The 17,637-nt window shown below is 44.3% G+C and overlaps 1 protein-coding gene across 2 annotated transcripts in view; it reads left to right on the top strand.

Annotated features, from left to right (window-relative positions):
* Positions 1–16,241, top strand: part of WNT7B (Wnt family member 7B) — a 104,578-nt gene extending 88,337 nt beyond the window's left edge. For both annotated transcript variants that reach the window (XM_056862613.1, XM_056862612.1), the window contains exons 3-4: positions 7,646–7,917; positions 15,693–16,241. In XM_056862613.1, the coding sequence (XP_056718591.1) occupies positions 7,646–7,917; positions 15,693–16,172 (752 nt within the window). In that variant the 3' untranslated portion in view covers positions 16,173–16,241. The remainder of the gene's footprint in view (positions 1–7,645; positions 7,918–15,692) is intronic.
* Positions 16,242–17,637: the final 1,396 nt, after the last annotated feature.

Below are 17,637 nucleotides of genomic sequence, written 5' to 3'. Positions count from 1 at the left end.
ATCTCTATCGGCTGGAGATCAGCTGTAATAGCAGGAGATCTCCAGCTAGTACCTGGCGGTTGGCAACCCTACATTGAAGGCCTTCCCCTCTCCAAACCCCACCCTCCTCAGGCTTGGCCCCCAAAATCTCCAGGTATTTCCCAACCTGGAGCTGGCAACCTTACCTCCAGAGTATCTTTGCACTGAGGAAAATTTTTCAAAAAGAGATTTCTGAATGCATCAGTTCCTTTTTGGCAACAAGACCAGGTAATTCAGAATTTTGGGATCTGGGGAGAAATTCAGGTGAGGACAATTTTGGAAGAATCTCTCGGTATCTGACGTTTAAAAGATCTGCGTTAGCTGGTCTTGAGACCTTGGGGAGCCAGTCACCAGTTAGAGTAGACAAAGTTAGGCCGGATGGACCAATGATCTGATTCAGTAGAAGGCAGCTTTATATATTCTAAGTCTGAAACAGCCAAGCAAAGGGGCCATTCTTTGAATAAAAACAAAATCCAACTAGGGTGAACACACTTATCTTGTACTGGTCGAACAAAAACAGTATTTTGAGCTTTGTAAAAGTCACTGTCAGAATACATCCAAGTTTAACACTTACTGGAATACATAACAAAGGGAAGCCGTTGAACGATTTCAGCCCTATTGAATTAGGCACCCCATAGGCGGCAAGCTGAGGCAATGCTAAATTGCACCGTCTGAACGAATGAATGGCGTTTCATTGTCCTTGAAGCAGTAAATCAATAGGCAGGCATACAAGCGGTGGCGTTCTCGCTTTATCGTCAGGCAACTTGGAAGCTGAAAAACTCTACTTAGTGACTGCCTCACAGAGAGAGAAGAAGCTGAGCTAAATATTATGTTACCTGTGATAAGATAAGATAAAGGTACAGAAAGTAAGTACTGGCGTCTCAGTCATACATCCACTCTTCTCTCAGTCCCTGGAGCAGTTTGGTAATTTTTAAAAGACAGTTTGCTTTCAAAAATAAATAACTGGAAGGGTGGAGGCAGAAATGAATACTTGTTTCCATGGCACTTTGGAAGAAGGAAACTTGTGGAGGTCAGAGGCAAGAGTAACTCAGAGTGGGGACTTCAGCCCTGCTACATGGCCAGCTGGTTCTCCTGTCCTTCACGGTTGCCACAAGACCAGCATTTACTTAAGAACATAAGAAAGGCCCTGCTGGATCAAACCAAGGCCCATCAAGTCCAGCTGTCTCTTCACACAGTGGCCAACCAGGTACCTCTAGGAAGCCCCCAAACAAGACAACTGCAGCAGCATTATCCTGCCTGTGTTCCACAACACCTAATATAGTAGGCATGCTCATCTAATCCTGGAGAGAATAGGTATGCATCACGACTAGTATCCATTTTGAACGGCAGAACTGCTCAATTCCTACTTTTCCTCAGTCTTTTCATGCGAGGGAAATGGTGTTCAACATGGCATAAACAGAATACATGAGGAGGGAAGGGAGTTGCAGCCTAGGATTGGCATTGAGGTAGTGCACAAACACCTAGTTTCTTTAAATGAAACAAAGTCCTCAGGGCCAGATGAATTGCATCCAAGGGTACTTAAAGAACTTGCAGATGTAATTTCTGAGCCTCTGTCCATTATTTTTGAGAATTCTTGGAGAACAGGTGAGGTGCCAGAAGACTGGAGGTAGGCAAATGTTGTCCCCATCTTCAAGAAGGGGAAAAGGTAGGATCCAGGTAACTACCGATCCATCAATGCAGGAAATTCACAACTACCTCCAACCCCACACCCCCAGTGACCCCTACTCCATGCCCAGAAGATGGCCAAGATGCCCTCCCTCTCATGATCTGCCTAAGGTCATAAAATCAGCATTGCTGACAGATGGCCATCTAGCCTCTGCTTAAAAACCTCCAGGGAAGGAGAGTTCCTCACCTCCCGAGGAAGCCTGTTCCACTGAGGAACTGCTCTGTCAGAAAATTCTTCCTAATGTTTAGCCGAAAACTCTTTTGATTTAATTTCAACCCGTTGGTTCTGGTCCGACCTTCTGGGGCAACAGAAAACAACTCTGCACCATCCTCTATATGACAGCCCTTTAAATGCTTTCAGTATGATAACCATCTTTAAGTGCTTGGTTATCGTATCCCCTCTCAGTCTTCTCCTCCTCAGGATAAACATACCCAGCTCCTTCAACCTTTGCTCATAGGACTTGGTCTCCAGACCCCTCACCATCTTTGTTGCCCTCCTCTGGAAAGTGGAAACACTCAGGACTAGACTCATTTCTTCAAAGAGCATTAATGTTATAGGTATTTTATTGGGGTGCTACAGTAAGGGGGATGAATGAAATTACCCAGTGCATTCTCTCCCCCCCCCCCTTAATCCCAATTTTATTTGGTATGGAATAATTAATCGTTTCAAAATGGCAGATGGGATACCAGACACCGCTTTGCCCAGAGGATTAGTTCAGCCTGACTGGCTGTCTTGCAGTTCCTCATAGCCTTTTCACCTGAGGCCTGGCACAGCGCAACGCATTCCACCGTTGAAGAATGTAGGCAGGAGAGGAGAAAACTGGAAATATGTGAGACTGGACAACAGTAGACAGCAGGTGTTTTGCTCAACAGTTTCTGAGCAGGGGCAGTCTATCTGAGCTGCAAGGACTCCGCACTTGATCAGCTATACCTTTCATGGTTCAGAACCATTCCCAACTTCCCTGGTGCTGCTAACCAAGGGAACTCTCTCCTGCAGGGCACTTCCCTGGTGTGTGTGTGTGTGTGTGTGTGTGTTAAGTGCCGTCAAGTCGCTTCCGACTCATGGTGACCCTATGAATGAAAGTCCTTCAAAAAGTCCTCCAAAATGTCCTATCTTTGACAGCCTTGCTCAGGTCTTGCAAATTGAGGGCTATGGCTTCCTTTATTGAGTCTTCCTTTATTGAGTTTATTGAGTTCCCTCCTCTGGACAGTTTATTGTCTTCCTTTATTGAGTTTATTGAGTTCCCTGGTAGCATTTGGAAAACTAATTAAAGATTTTTATTGGAAATTTTTTTGACAGGCTTTCCATTTGAATTGCTAAATATCATTTACTATTTTAGCTCTGGGCTGTTTTGATCTTTGGTTTTGAATTTGTTTCGTCCGTGGCCTCAACGTTTTATTAAATCTGGGCCTGACATTGGTATTGAGGGCTGAAAATGTGAAAATAGCTACTAAACAGATAATTGACAAATTGACAGATCTGCAATTTTGAGTGATGGTGTTGAACCTTTGTCGAAATATTGGAGATTGGAGTTCGCTCTCCTACCCCGAGTAATGGCAAGTACTCATAGTATATGGCTGATATCATAGCAATGGGTGTGTTTTAGCATGAAAGGCTGTTTATTAACTTTCTAATTTGGGGGGGTAGATCCTTGTTGAGGGGGCTGTGAATTTTCTTGCTTCAAGGAACCATTTACTGTTATCTGCCTGTTGAGAAGGAGCCACCGACTTTTCATAATGTCAAGTAGAGGGTGCCTTCTAGAACAGGGTTGTCGAATTCATTTGCTATGAGGGCCAGATATGACATAAATGTCACTTGGTGGGGGCTGAGCTGTGCCTCACCAGCCCCAATTGAGAGTGGAGGGGTATAAGGTTGCCAACCTCCAGGTGGTTGCTGGAGATCTCCCACTATTACAACTGATCTCCAGGCAACAAAGATCACTTCCCCTGGAGAAAATGGCCACTTTGGCAATTGGGCTCCATGGCATTCAAGTCCCTCCCCTTTCCAAACCCCGCCCTTCTCAGGCTCCACCCTCCAAAATCTCCAGGTATTTCCCAAACCTGCAGCTGGCAAACCCTTGGGCCTAGGATTGCCAGGTCCCTCTTCACCACAAGTGAGAGGTTTTGGGGGCGGAGCCTGAGGAGGGTGGGGTTTGGGGAGGGAAGGGACTTCAATGCCATAGAGTCCAATTGTCAAAGCGGCCATTTTCTCCAGGGGAACTGATCTCTATCGGCTGGAGATCAGTTGTAATAGCAGGAGATCTCCAGCTAGTACCTGGAGGTTGGCAACCCTACATCCAGGCTTTATTGAGACTGGAGTTGCCAACCTCCAGGTACTAGCTGGACATCTCCTGTTATTACAACTGATCTTCAGCAGATAGAGATCAGTTCCCCTGGAGAAAATGGCCGCTTTGGCAATTGGACTCTATGGCATTGAAATCTCTCCCCACCCCAAATCGCACTCTCCTCAGACTCTGCCCTAAAAACCTCCAGTTGATGGTGAAGAGGGACCTGGCAACCCTAATTGAGACTTTTCCTAAAACTTTGAAACAAAGCAGGTTTGAGAAGGATTGGAGAAAAGTTGTGAAACCCCTAGGAAGTCCATAAATGCACCACAATGCTGTGGGGAAGCAGGGGGAAAAATAATGCCCTAAGAATTCTCCAAGATTGGCAGACAGTACTCTAAGGGGTAGGTAGGATTGCCAGTAGGGTTGCCAGGTCCCTCTTCGCAACCGGCGGGAGATTTTGCAGGCAGAGCCTGAAGAGGGCGGGGTTTGGGTAGGGGAGGGACTTCAATGCCATAGAGCTCAATTGCCAAAGCGGCCATTTTTCTCCAGGTGATCTGATCTCTATCGGCTGGAGATCTGTTGAATTAGCAGGAGATCTCCTGCCGCTACCTGGCAGTTGGCAACCCTAGTTGCCAGGTGCCCGCTGGTGGTGGGCAAACGCCTGGTAATATGCCCCTCTGCCCGGCGACCAGCTGAGGGCCGGCGGGCAATTGTGCATGCGCGCGCCGACACGGCACTTCCGGTTTACAAACGGAAGTGCCACCTTGCGAGGAGCCTTCGACCTTAGTTTGAGTGGTCTAAGGCTCCTTGCGAGGCAGCACTTCCGGTTGTAAACCGGAAGTGCTGCGTCGGTATGCGCACTCGCACGCACACATACAATCTACACAGAAACATGTTGCCGAAGGTGAGTGAGGACCTGCCAACCCTACCTAGGGGTAGGGTTGCCAGCTCCATGATGGGAAATACATGGAGATAACTGGTGTAGAATGGCTCATGTACGTATAATATTATTGTAGTTATTATTTGCTTACAACAGCATCAGTATGCTTTATCCCATAAATGGAAAGGGAAGTCTCTGATCCAAGGAATTTATAATCTCCATTTTGATTCTACCAGATGCATACATATTCAATTGAAATAGAAACACTGGGAATGCAATCAGCAGACACATTAAATACACTGAAACACACACATTTAAGATCTGGCTGCTTTTCAGCATGCTCAAGGATTTGTGTGTGGTTACCCTGTTGTTGAAAACCCTTCCCTGCAATTACAGATGAGAGGGTTGGTCATCTCGTCCAGTTCTTTACAAGTGGGAAATGCTAAACGCGGCCTGAAAATTCAAGTGATACATGTAGCATCTTTCCCTTTCTTCTCTCTTCCTTAGTGAGCAGCCAATTTAGTAAATCATATGTTCCTTAACCAAAAAAACACTGGAGGCCATTTGCTGAGTTGGTAAGAAAGCCTCACACATACAAAACTCACACAAACTACACTGTAACGTAACGCTGATGTTTGTGTAACGACATGTTTACAACATTCTGCTTCCTTATGAGGACTGCCTCTTTATTTCAAGCATTTGGGAATTGTATGAAAAAAGGACATTTTATTGAGACAGATACAAGAGCTGCACATTATCTTACACAGAACAGAATATAGATTGACTTGTACGTTACAGCAGCTGATCAAATAAATGCCTGCAAGCAAGACGGCTATATTGGCATCTCTTAAATTTGTTTTGGAATGCTACAGCTATGTGGCTAAAAATAAACTCAATGTATATCTGAATAAGGATGTTTTTATGAATTGGAGGCCAATGGATAATCATTTTAAATTAGGTGGTAAACTCTTTTTAACAATGGTTTAAATAGAACTCACTTCCACTCACTGTAGTCTTCCTAGCATCTATCAAATCATGATGGAGATTGTGAAAGGATGTGCAGATATAATGTTACTGTTCTTTGGGGGGAGGGGTTTAAAAACCCCTAATATAATTTTTGCAACTTTTAGGGTTTTTCTCCAAACCTGGGTGGGTCCGAGTGTGGAGAAAAATCTCCTTTCTCTCAGTATGGGCCTGATCCATGGATTTAGATATCTGCAAATCTGCCCACATTTGATGTATAGATGTATAGATAAGATAATAATAATGATAATTATTATCTAATTCCTCCAAAGTGTATACAGTGTGTTCCCCAGAAACTGTCAGACTTTCAGCCAGGCATTCAACGTGACAGCTGACACATGTTGGACCAGCATTGAAGGTTTCCGTGGATTTCAGATCAAGAGATGCAGAATCCCAACTAGGGTTGGGCAAAAAAAACCAAATTCTGTAAATTTCGGGTTTATTGGGCCTGATTTTTTCCCAGTAAACCCAGAATAAGTCGAATAAAGGGGTATTTTGGCTTTATTTCCTGGTTTACTGAAAAAAATTGGGTCCATTAGAGTCTATGGGGATTTTTTCCGAAGCTCCTGTGGGGGATTTTTGGAAGCAGAGCCACCAAATTTGCAGCATGGCTGCAAGGGACTCTCCTTAGATGGACACCAAAGTTTCATGAAAATTGGGACAGGGGGTCCAATTTTATGGGCCACAAAGGGGTCACCCCCATCTTCCAGGCATTTGCGAGCCGAGCTGTTCATCGGTTTTCAGGTTCAGAAGTTCAACGTTGCCAAGGACTGGTGGAAAGAGTCAATTGGCAGGCTGGCGCCTCAAAGTCTGGGTGCTCCCTTGGTATCTGGGGCGCATAGCATGATGTCCACGCAAATTAGCTTCCAAACTGAGGGAAACAGCTTAAATGCAAGAAAAATAAGGCATTGGAAACATTTCTTTTGGTGGCAAATAACATCCTGTGAACAGTCTTACTATAGTCACCAAAATCTGATTTCAAGAGATGGCCACGGTGCAGGGAAACGAAGCCTCTACTTGGGGCGACCTTCAGTTTGAGAGCAGGTTTTCAGTGTGGGGTGATATTGGAGCCAGCCGCAGTCATGACCAAGGCAGCTCTTGTGAAGGAGATTGCTCATCCACACAGGTGAGGAGTCTTCTTCAAAAGCCTAATAAGTAGCCGTAGAATCTGGGTTTTTTTAGTTGGAGGGTATATCCCTCCGGATGGGACTGGGTAAGCCCTGTCTTTTAAAATGACCCTTTCAGACTAGTTTGGTCAGAACAAGTTGGTCCCATTTACATGGCCCCTACCTCAAAAGAGCCCCAACTATGGGCCCCTAACAAAACCAGTAAAAATAGAAAAATGGGAGAAAGCACAGAGCTGTGCATCTGAGCAAAGGCTAATAGCCGAAACCCTAGTTACAGAACAGATCATTGGAGTCCAGCTGGGCTGTTAATAGGGTTGCCAGGTCCCTCTTCACCACGGGTGGGAGGGTTTTGGTGCGACGCCTGAAGAGAGTGGGGTTTGGGCAGGGGCGGGACTTCAATGCCATAGAGTCCAACTGCCAAAGCGGCCACTTTCTCCAGGTGAACTAATCTCTATCAGCTGGAGATCAGTTGTAATAGCAGGAGATCTCCTGCTAGTACCTGGAAGTTGGCAACCCTAGCTGTTAGCACCACTTTCTTTAACGACACCATCTCTTAAGCAGCATGGCTTCCTTCTCTCTCCTCCCTGCCCCTGACGTTGGCCTGTTTTTAAACATTTCTGCAGGAAGCAGGGAAGCTGCTTTCACCTACGCCATCACCGCTGCTGGGATTGCGCACGCCGTCACTGCTGCCTGCAGCCAGGGGAACTTAAGCAACTGCGGCTGCGACCGAGAGAAACAAGGCTACTACAATCAAGAGGAAGGGTGGAAATGGGGAGGCTGCTCCGCCGATATCAGATACGGCATTGAATTCTCCAGGAGGTTTGTTGATGCCCGAGAAATCCGAAAGAGTGCTCGGAGACTGATGAACTTACACAACAATGAGGCTGGAAGAAAGGTATCTTAGATTAGGAGGGGATGGGGGAATGCACAGGGAGGGGTTTCTTTTGCTCTGGTGGGAATGGGGGGGGGCTCATTCTCACGGAGGTGGTCTTCCTGCATGTGGGGGAGACACATTAGATTGAACTCTCTCTTATATAAATCACAGGAAAATAGCTCCTTGTCATGGAGAAGAATTAGGGTTGCCAACTTCCAGATACTAGCCGGAGATCTCCTTCTAGTACAACTGATGTCCAGCCGATAGAGATCAGTTCGCCTGGAGAAAATGGCCGCTTTGGCCATTGGACTCTATGGCATGGAAGTCCCTCCCCTCCCCAAACCTGGCCCTCCTCAGGCTCCGCCCCAAAAACCTGCCGCCAGTGGTGGACCTGGCATCCCTAAGAAGAGTTCTGCCCTTCATCTTGGCATCTAGTTTTCTGTGTGGGAGATTTGTGGGGGGAGTTATGAAGGACCATTTGACTTGCAGTCTGAAGTAGCTCAGACGGAGCACCAGCCTGGTTGACAGATTGCTTATTTTACTTCATTTATTATTAGGGTTGCCAACCTCCAGGTACTAGCTAGAGATCTCCCGCTATTACAACTGATCTCCAGCTGATAGGGATCAGTTCACCTGGAAAAAATGGCAGCTTTGGCAGTTGGACTCTATGCCATTGAAGTCCCTCCCCTGCTCTCCTCAGGCTCTGCCCCAAAAGCCTCCCGCCGATAGCGAAGAGGGACCTGGCAACCCTATCCAAGGCAGAGCATTCCACCAGGCCGGAACCAGGGCCGAAAAAGCCTTGGCTCTTGTTGAGAACAGCCGCACACTCTTAGGGCCGGGGACCACCAACAAATTATTATCTGTAGATTGTAATGTCCTTTGGGGGGCATACCAGGAGAAGCGGTCCCGAAGATATGAGGGTCCCAGACCAGGTATGCACAGCTGGGTGCAGGTTTGAGGTACTTCTGCTCATTCGTGTATTTTCCTCATGTGCTCATTGATTTAAAAAAAGTGCAAAAAACACTACTGATGGGATGGGATGGTTTTTATCAAGATTCCCTTTGGGTAGTGTTTGCCAGTGCAGAGGCTTGCCCATTAGACACTGTGCAAAAAGATTTGCACGCATACCTATGATAACTTCTAGAATTCTTCAGAGGGTAGCCATGTTGGTCTACAGTAGAACAGAACTGAGTCCAGTAGCCTTAGGTCATTTATGCATGGTCGCTTTACCCTCCTTTATTCCCTGTTTCAGCCAGGATCAACTTTTTTAGTATGCACGTTACCTCATTCCTTGGAAGCTCAACGCTGTTTCTTTTTTTCTTTTTCTTTAATTTTTTATTGATTTTTATAATAAATCCAAAAAATATATATACATAATAATAAAAAATAATAATAATAAAATAAAAATAAAAATACAAACATACATAGAGCGTACAATTATGTTGTTACACTGTTCATATAAAAACATATATTGTTAATATTGTTATACATATATTGTTATACATAATTTGTTATACATATAAGAATATATATTACGCCCTACTTCAAAAATCCACCACCCACCACAGTGCCCATCACCAATGGACTTCCGATGGGGTGTAGTGACTAATAGAAAAAATCACATTATTATACATTAATTAAAATCACATTATACTATAATTCGTTAACTATATTTTTAAAATCCGTTTTTGCCGATTTATCCCAGTATGCAGCGGCCTTTGACCACATAATTTTGAATTCCTCCATATCTTTACCATGTAAAGATGCTGTAATTTTGGCCATCCGCATATACAACCATAACTTTTCTCTCCATTCTCTAATTGAAGGTTTAATCTGAAGCTCAACGCTGTTTCAACGCAAAACGAACCCGGCTTTTCCCATTCCTCTTCTGGCCCGAATTAAACCGTTCATCCTGGCTCATTCTGGAGTCACAGAGCGTGCATACTCTGTTCTTGGGTTGAGCTTCGCCCCACCCTTTTCCAAACCCCTCTTCAAGGCAGCATTCAGATAGCCAAATCAGATAGCCAAACTGGGGAAGCACAGAAGATTGGCTTCTCTCACAGCCAATCACGAAGCAGTGTGTAAAGAGGCAGGGATTCAAGTGCTTCCGGTTTCCTGCTACCTTGGAGCTCTTTCTGAGCAAAAGAAAGACTTTTTTAAAACCAGGCTTGGATTTCTCCCCCCACTTTCAGATTGCTCCATTTTTGTTTGTTTGTTTGTTTGTTTGTTCTTAAAATGCTTTTTATGCGGCAGTTGGGTCTGGGGGGAAGGAAATCTTCTCTCAGGGTGAGTACTGCGAAGTCAGCCAATTACAGAGCAACATTTAAAGGGGTGGGACTTGACTTGAACTTGGGAGACTGCTTTTCTGTATTCATGCCCCCATTAGCACACAGTTTCATCCCTAAACATTCCAGCCAACGCATACAGTTTCCCCCAACCTGGGTTACTTTGATCCTGGCTGAAACGGGGAATAAAGGAGGTTAAAGCGACCATGCATGAATGACCTTAGAGACCAACAAGATATCAGGTATCTGACGAAGAGAGCTTTGAGGCTCAAAAGCTTATACCTGGAAAATCTTGTTAGTCACTAAGGTGTTACTGGCCTTGATTCTAGCTGTTCTAGATTTCTTGTTTGCAGTGCTTTCATAACGTTCATGTATGAATTGGTGATGTATTGTAGAGGAATGAAAAAAGGTACAAGTGAACTGAACGTTCTGGCAGTTAAAAGTCACAGGGATTTTGTTACCTCCAGCGAAAAGGAGCATCTCCACCATGAAAGACACAAAGAATGGAGAGCAAAGCCAAAACTAACCCACGTAAAATATAACTACTTTTAAAATTGTATATTTGATCTAGAAAGCATTGTAATATTCATAGAAAAGGCATCTGATCCTATATGCCTCATTTAAAACTGACACAACTTTCTATGTATTTTGTTTTGGTTTCTTCCTCAATACAAATTTTCTACCCAGGGCTGGATCTTCGTTTTCTTTTAAGGGGGGCAAAAGTACAGAATTACACCCCCCGTATATTATATACATATATTTTCTTCTTCCAATTTGTCAATCCTGAGGTTTGTAAGGCTGACAATCATCCTGCAGCGCTTGTAGCATCAAGAAACATTGTTTGACGTGCCCTCAATGATTCCTCCTTCCAGCCAATGTTTTAATTGCTGGGTTTTTTAATTATATTTATTTATTTTATATGCTAAAAAACAGACGGTGAAAAATAGAATAGATAAAGCTGATAATATAGATAAAACTGAGATAACTACTACGCATGAAGATATCTAGCAAAATCAAACCAAGGACACGATTGTTATTTTCTCTGTGTGCGTGTGTGTGTATTGTATGTATTTTAACTCCCTTTTTTATTTGTTTTAATGATGTGTGTTTGGGAGGAGAGTTGATTTTAATGGTTTATCATGCATGTTTTAAAATGTCAGCTGCCTTGTTGGCTTTGGTAAGGGCAGAAAGGCAGGATACAAATTTTGCCAATAAATAAAACGAATAAAACAACATGGGTTAATTAGGCCTTGCTTGCTTGTAAGCAGATTTAGAGATGAACAGTAGGGTTGCCAACTGCCAGGTAGTTACAATGCGAAGAAAAGGCACCTCCGTGCTTATACCGTTTAGCTTAGGAAAACAGCACTGGAGAACAAGTGTACAAAAGTAGCAAAATTCTTATTATGTGCTTACATAACAATGACAAACAAGAGTGGAATACATAAACAAAAACATATACAATATATACAACATATGTTTGATGCAGTCTCTGTGCAACAGAATAATGCAATCTTCTTAGTATATATTTCTTGACAATAATAAGAATTTCAAGATTGTCCAATGAATGGTACATAGTCAAAAAATCCCAGAAATACAATTAATGGGAGAAGATGGGGGGGATGGCCGTTTCAAAGTCTTTTCTTCAGCCCCGAAGCCATTCAACTTTATCTTTCCAAATAAATTTCTGCCTAGTATGTCATCAAATTGATTCACTAGTTCCCCGAAGGATACTCCAAAGTGTTGCAGAAATTTATTTGGAAACATAAAGTTGAATGGAATTGAAATTCTTATTATTGTCAAGAAATATATACCAAGAAGATTGCATTATTCCGTTGCACAGAGACTGCATCAAACATATGTTGTATACATTGTATATATTTGAACTGCCAGGTAGTAGCAGGAGATCTCCTGCTAATTCAACTGATCTCCAGCCGATAGAGACCAGTTCACCTGGAGAAAAATGGCTGCTTTGGCAATTGAACTCTATGGCATTGAAGTCCCTCCCCTCCCCAAACCCTGCCCTCTTCAGGCTCCACCCCCAAAATCTCCTGCTGGTTGCGAAGAGGAACCTGGCAACCCTAATGAACAGGGATGCCAGGTCTTTCTTTGCCACCGGCAGGAGGTTTTTGGGGTGGAGCCTGAGGAGGGTGGGGTTTGGGGAGGAGAGGGACTTCAATCAATGCCATAAAAACAAACAGCCAGTGTGGTTAGGGTTGCCAACCTTCAGGTACTAGCTGGAGATCTCCTGCTATGAAAAGTACTGCACCAGCAGTGGGGAGGTAGAAACTGCAGGAAGGAAATGGGGAAACAGAGCAAAAAGCAGTGGGAGGCAGGAGGGGGAAAGTGCACCCAGTGGAGTGGGACCACTGCAGGGACAGGGAATTTCCATTGTTGCTATACTATGTGTCATGCATTATTTCATGAAATAAAAAATAAGACCAAGGCTAGGGTTGCCATCGGCAGGAGGTTTTTGGGGCAGAGCTGAGGAGGATGGGGTTTGGGGAGGGCAGGGACTTCAATGCTATAGGGTCCAATTGCCAAAGCGGCCATTTTCCCAGGTGATCTGATCTCTATCGCTGGAGATCAGTTGTAATAGCAGGAGATCTTCTGCTATTACCTGGAGGTTGGCAACCTTAGCCAAGGCCGATGGTGCAAAATAAGGTAAAAATATATTTTATTACTCAATTAAAATCCCCCAGATTCCCTATGCATTTCGCTAAGAGGCTTCTTCAGGGGAATCTGTTAGCCTTGCAGTGATTTTCTAAAAAAAGTACAAGATGACTAGCCTCTTGTACTTGGCTAGAGAATTTGGGGGATTTTAACTGAGTAATAAAATATATTTTGCCTTATTTTGCACCATTGGCCTTGACCTTATTTTTTTATCTCCTGTAATTGGTGCTGCCCTTTTATTTCTCCATGCATTTTTTCATAACATAAACCATGGTTCTACTAAGCAAATCCTGTATCTTTCTTGATGAACTTTATAGTGACAGCCATGTTTGTTTGCCTGATTATTTGCATTATTTATAGTCCGCTTTTCTCACTGAGTAGGGTTGCCAGGTCCCTCTTTGCCACTGGTGGGAGATTTTTGGGGCAGAACCTGGGGAGGGTGGGGCTTGGGGAAGGGAGGGACTTCAATGCCATAGAGTCCAATGGCCAAAGTGGCCATTTCCTCCAGGGGAACTGATTTCTATCGACTGAAGATCAGTTATAATAGCAGGGGATCTCCAGCTAGTACCTGGAGGTTGGCAACCCTATGACTGAGACTCAAGGCGGATTATATAGTGTAAGTCATATCAAAGGGATGGTACACCCACTGAACAGTGCAATAGGGTTTGGACTACAGAAAACTGAAAACAAGCAGAAATCTAAAAGAGAGCTAAAACAAACCTGAAACACAGCATGAGCATTTAAACATGACACATTAAATGGTCTAGAAACTACATAGCTGTAGCATGCTGACAGTGATGGGCAGCAATATAGTGGTACAGGCCACAGTTCCTATCCCTTTACCAATGCAACTTTCTGAATAGGGTTGCCATCCTCCAGGTTCTAGCTGGAGATCTCCTGCTATTACAACTGATCTCCAGCTGATAGAGATCAGTCCACCTGGAGAAAATGGCCGTTTTGGCCATTGGACTCTATGGCATTGAAGTCCCTCCCCTTCCCAAACCCCGCCCTCCTCAGGCTCCATCCCAAAAACCTCCCGCCGGTGGCAAATAGGGACCTGGCAACCCTACAGGCAAGTTAGGGGCCACAACAGAGAATACATGAATATAAGTGGCTATTGATTTTGCCAATTTGCAGGGTGGCACCTGCAGAAGGCCCTGCTGAAATAAATGTATTCAGACACCACCAGTTGCTATGGGCAACAGTGCCAGGATCTCAGCCCATATGGTAGGCACAAACTGTAACCGATTATGTAACACACAGCTATTAATCCAGAAATATTGGGCTGGATCCAACCAGTTTTCCCACTGATGAAAAGGGAGGAAGGGGTCCCGTTTGATCACCCAAAAGGCGTGGACAAAAACCTTGTGGAGCAGGAATTGTAATCAGGAGAGGAATGGGCCAAAATAGAGCAAAAAAGCTGGCGGGATCCAACTCAGCGTTTTATTTAACTTGCCTTTACATGCATCTGCCTTTTAAAACCAGTGTAGCACAATCTTAGTTGTTCCATTACATGTTTCACAGAACCGGATTGCTCAATTAAGTTGTTTAATTTGATATATTGGAACAGGCTTTTATTGTTTTGTTTTGTTTCATCTGTGAAATACCATGTTATCTTCCAATCATTCCTGGCAAAAACTACCACATTTGCTTACAAATTAGGGTTTTGCTTTGGGCTTTGGCACGTTCTTCCCGGTATACCTTTTTGAACTGTACGGCTCTTGCCATATGTAGTTAGCTTTATATGGAGCTTGGCCTGGCTGGGAATGAGGGCACTGGGCAGGCTATAAATATAATAAATAAAATAAATATCATCATGGGGAAACAACTTGTATGTGATACAAATTGTATGTGATAGTTGTGCCTGTATGATCACAGTCATATTGTTCAAGATAGGGTGCAAAGATGCAAGAGTTAACACTGCATTTTCCTTTAAATGAAATTATAGGAAATTTAGAGGTTCCTGATCAGATGAAAAACTGGGGGGGGCGGGGATTTTAAGGGAAACTGAAAGAATATCCATAAGGTTGGTAGAATTTCTTGGGGTGGGAGAATTTCCACCCAAGACGAATGATAGTTCAATAAAATGTAAGGTTCTTTTTTCAAATCAAGGGCATAATTCAGTTAAATCAAGGACCCCCAATTTCTAGGGTTGCCAGCTCTGGGTTGGGCATTCCCTGGAGATTTTTGGGGGTGGAGCCTGAGGAGGGCAGGGTTTATTGAAGGGAGGGACTTGAATGGTGTATACTGTCATTAAACCCACCTTCCAAAGGGGCCATTTTCTCCAGGGGAACTGATCTCTGTCGGCTGGAGATCGGTTGTAATAGCAGGAGATCTCCAGCACAATCTGGAGGTTAGGAAATTAGCTTAACTCTGGTCCTATCATGCCTCAGGATAAAAGAGCCAGCGTGGTGTAGTGTTTAAGAGAGGTGGTTTGGAGCGGTGGACTCTGATCTGGAGAACCGGGTTTGATTCCCCACTCCTCCACATGAGCGCCGGAGGCTAATCTGCTGAACCAGGTTGGTTTCCCCATTCCTACACATTAAGCCAGCTGGGATAGTCACACTCGCTCAGCCCCACCTCACAGGGTGTCTGTTGTGGGGAGGGGAAGGGAAGGTGATTGTAAGCCGGTTTGATTCTTCCTTAACTGGTAGAGAAAGTCGGCATATAAAAACCAACTCTTCTTCTTCTTCTTCTTCTTCTTCTTCTTCTTTGTTCTCTCTTGTAAGATTGCATTGACTATTTTAATCTATCCTAAGGGACAGCTGTTCACAGAGTAAACACCAATACTTTTGCCATTTTTTCTCATTCCCCCTCCCCGTCCTTCCCTCATGTACACAGGTACTTGAAGAGAGAATGAAACTGGAATGCAAATGTCACGGGGTTTCCGGTTCGTGTACAACCAAGACCTGTTGGACAACGCTTCCTAAATTCAGAGAGATTGGATACATTTTGAAAGAAAAGTACAATGCCGCTGTGCAGGTGGAAGTGGTCCGGGCAAGCAGGCTTCGGCAGCCCACCTTCCTCAAGATCAAGCAGATCAGAAGTTACCAGAAGCCAATGGAAACGGATTTGGTCTATATCGACAAGTCGCCCAATTACTGCGAAGAAGATGCTTCTACCGGGAGCGTAGGCACGCAGGGAAGGCTCTGCAACCGTACCTCCCCGAGTGCCGACGGGTGTGACATGATGTGCTGTGGAAGGGGTTACAACACCCACCAGTACACCAAAGTTTGGCAGTGTAACTGCAAGTTCCACTGGTGCTGCTTTGTGAAATGCAACACGTGTAGCGAGCGGACAGAGGTATTCACCTGCAAATAGCAGCAGAGGTTCCCAGGAGGGCAAGGACACGACCACTCCATGTGACGGAAAGTCAAGTGGAACGAAACAACGACAAGCATCATTTTGCACATTTAATTTTCTTCGGGAGAAGGGGGGGAACTCCCCCCATCTCTGCCCACTTCCTTAATAGCTCGCGCTTCTAAGAGCGATGCGTCTCTCGCTGGCTAGCTGCTTCGATGCACTGGGAGGTGGGGTCTTGGCGTGGGCGACAGGGACTTCGTTCAACACAAGCAACTTTCTTCCCCAATTGCAGTCTGGGTGTTGTAGAATTTTGCTCTTAGATTAATTTATACTTATTGAAGACACTGACTCCAGGATGTCGTTTTCAGATTTATAACATTTTTTTTTTTAAAAAAAGGAGTGAAACAAGACTTTTTGTGGACAAACTAGAATCAAAGCAGTGTTGCCGAAAACTTTTATTTCTGATGTTTTTTTTTTTTAAAGAGCAGGTACAAAGGGCAGCCAGTGAGACAAAGATGTAAAATGGGGAGGGGGGGATGCGGAGGACTCATTTGTAAAACAAAGGTAGGTACGCAAATTCTGACAGCTGCCGGTGACACTGGAACTTTTTGAATGGACTTTTTAAAAAAAAGATTATTTTATTTATGTTTTAATAGTATCAGAACAAATTCTCTAAGCACTAACGGGTAGCTATGTCTTTATTCTGTACTAAATGTAAACTTATTGGAACTTTCTGATTTTGTTTTGTTTTGTCTTGTTTTTTGTTCTCCCCAGTGTTTCTCAATGCTACTGATTTCATGGCACGCCAATGTTTAAAAAAGAGTTCTATTATTATACTCCTCAAGCATAGCCCAGGGTAGAACACGAACAATTAGATGGTCATGGATAGCTGTCAGTGAGGGCAGAAATCCTGACAATAGCACTGCTAACCCCTAGGTGAAATCTCCTGCTATTACAACTGATCTCCAGGTGACAGAGGTCAGTTCACCAGGAGAAAATGGCGGCTTTGGAAGGTGGACTCTATGGCATTATACCCCCCATTGAAGTCCCTCTCCTCCCCAAACCCCACCCTCCTCAGGTTCCACCTCCAAAATCACCAGGAAATTCCCAACCCAGAGCTGGCAACCCTAGTCATGGACAAAGTAGGTCCCATGCACCAAATTCCCTGTACCCAGCTAGAGAGTGGTGGCAGTCTTCCTCTTTGCACTGGCAAAGCCAAGTTGTCTCAGACCAGATTTGCAGGATGCATGCTTGATTACTCCTCCTTTGGGTCTCCTTTGCACATTACAGATGTGCCTAGGGGCTGGCTTCCATTGATTCATGGGTGTGGCTGTGACATTTAAAAGCTCACCACCATTGGGAGCAGGCCAACCATGCAGACTTTTGACATGAAATGGTCCCCCTTGATTGTAGGTGCGGAGCAATTTTGCATGAAGAATTCAGGACTGGCAACAATGCTTTAAGGTTCTGCACTATTGGCTTT

Source organism: Euleptes europaea, chromosome 17 (genome assembly GCF_029931775.1).
Source record: "Euleptes europaea isolate rEulEur1 chromosome 17, rEulEur1.hap1, whole genome shotgun sequence".
NCBI lineage: Eukaryota > Metazoa > Chordata > Lepidosauria > Squamata > Sphaerodactylidae > Euleptes > Euleptes europaea.
The sequence above is the reverse complement of the archived record's forward strand: the minus strand, read 5'-3'. Positions and strand labels throughout refer to the sequence as shown.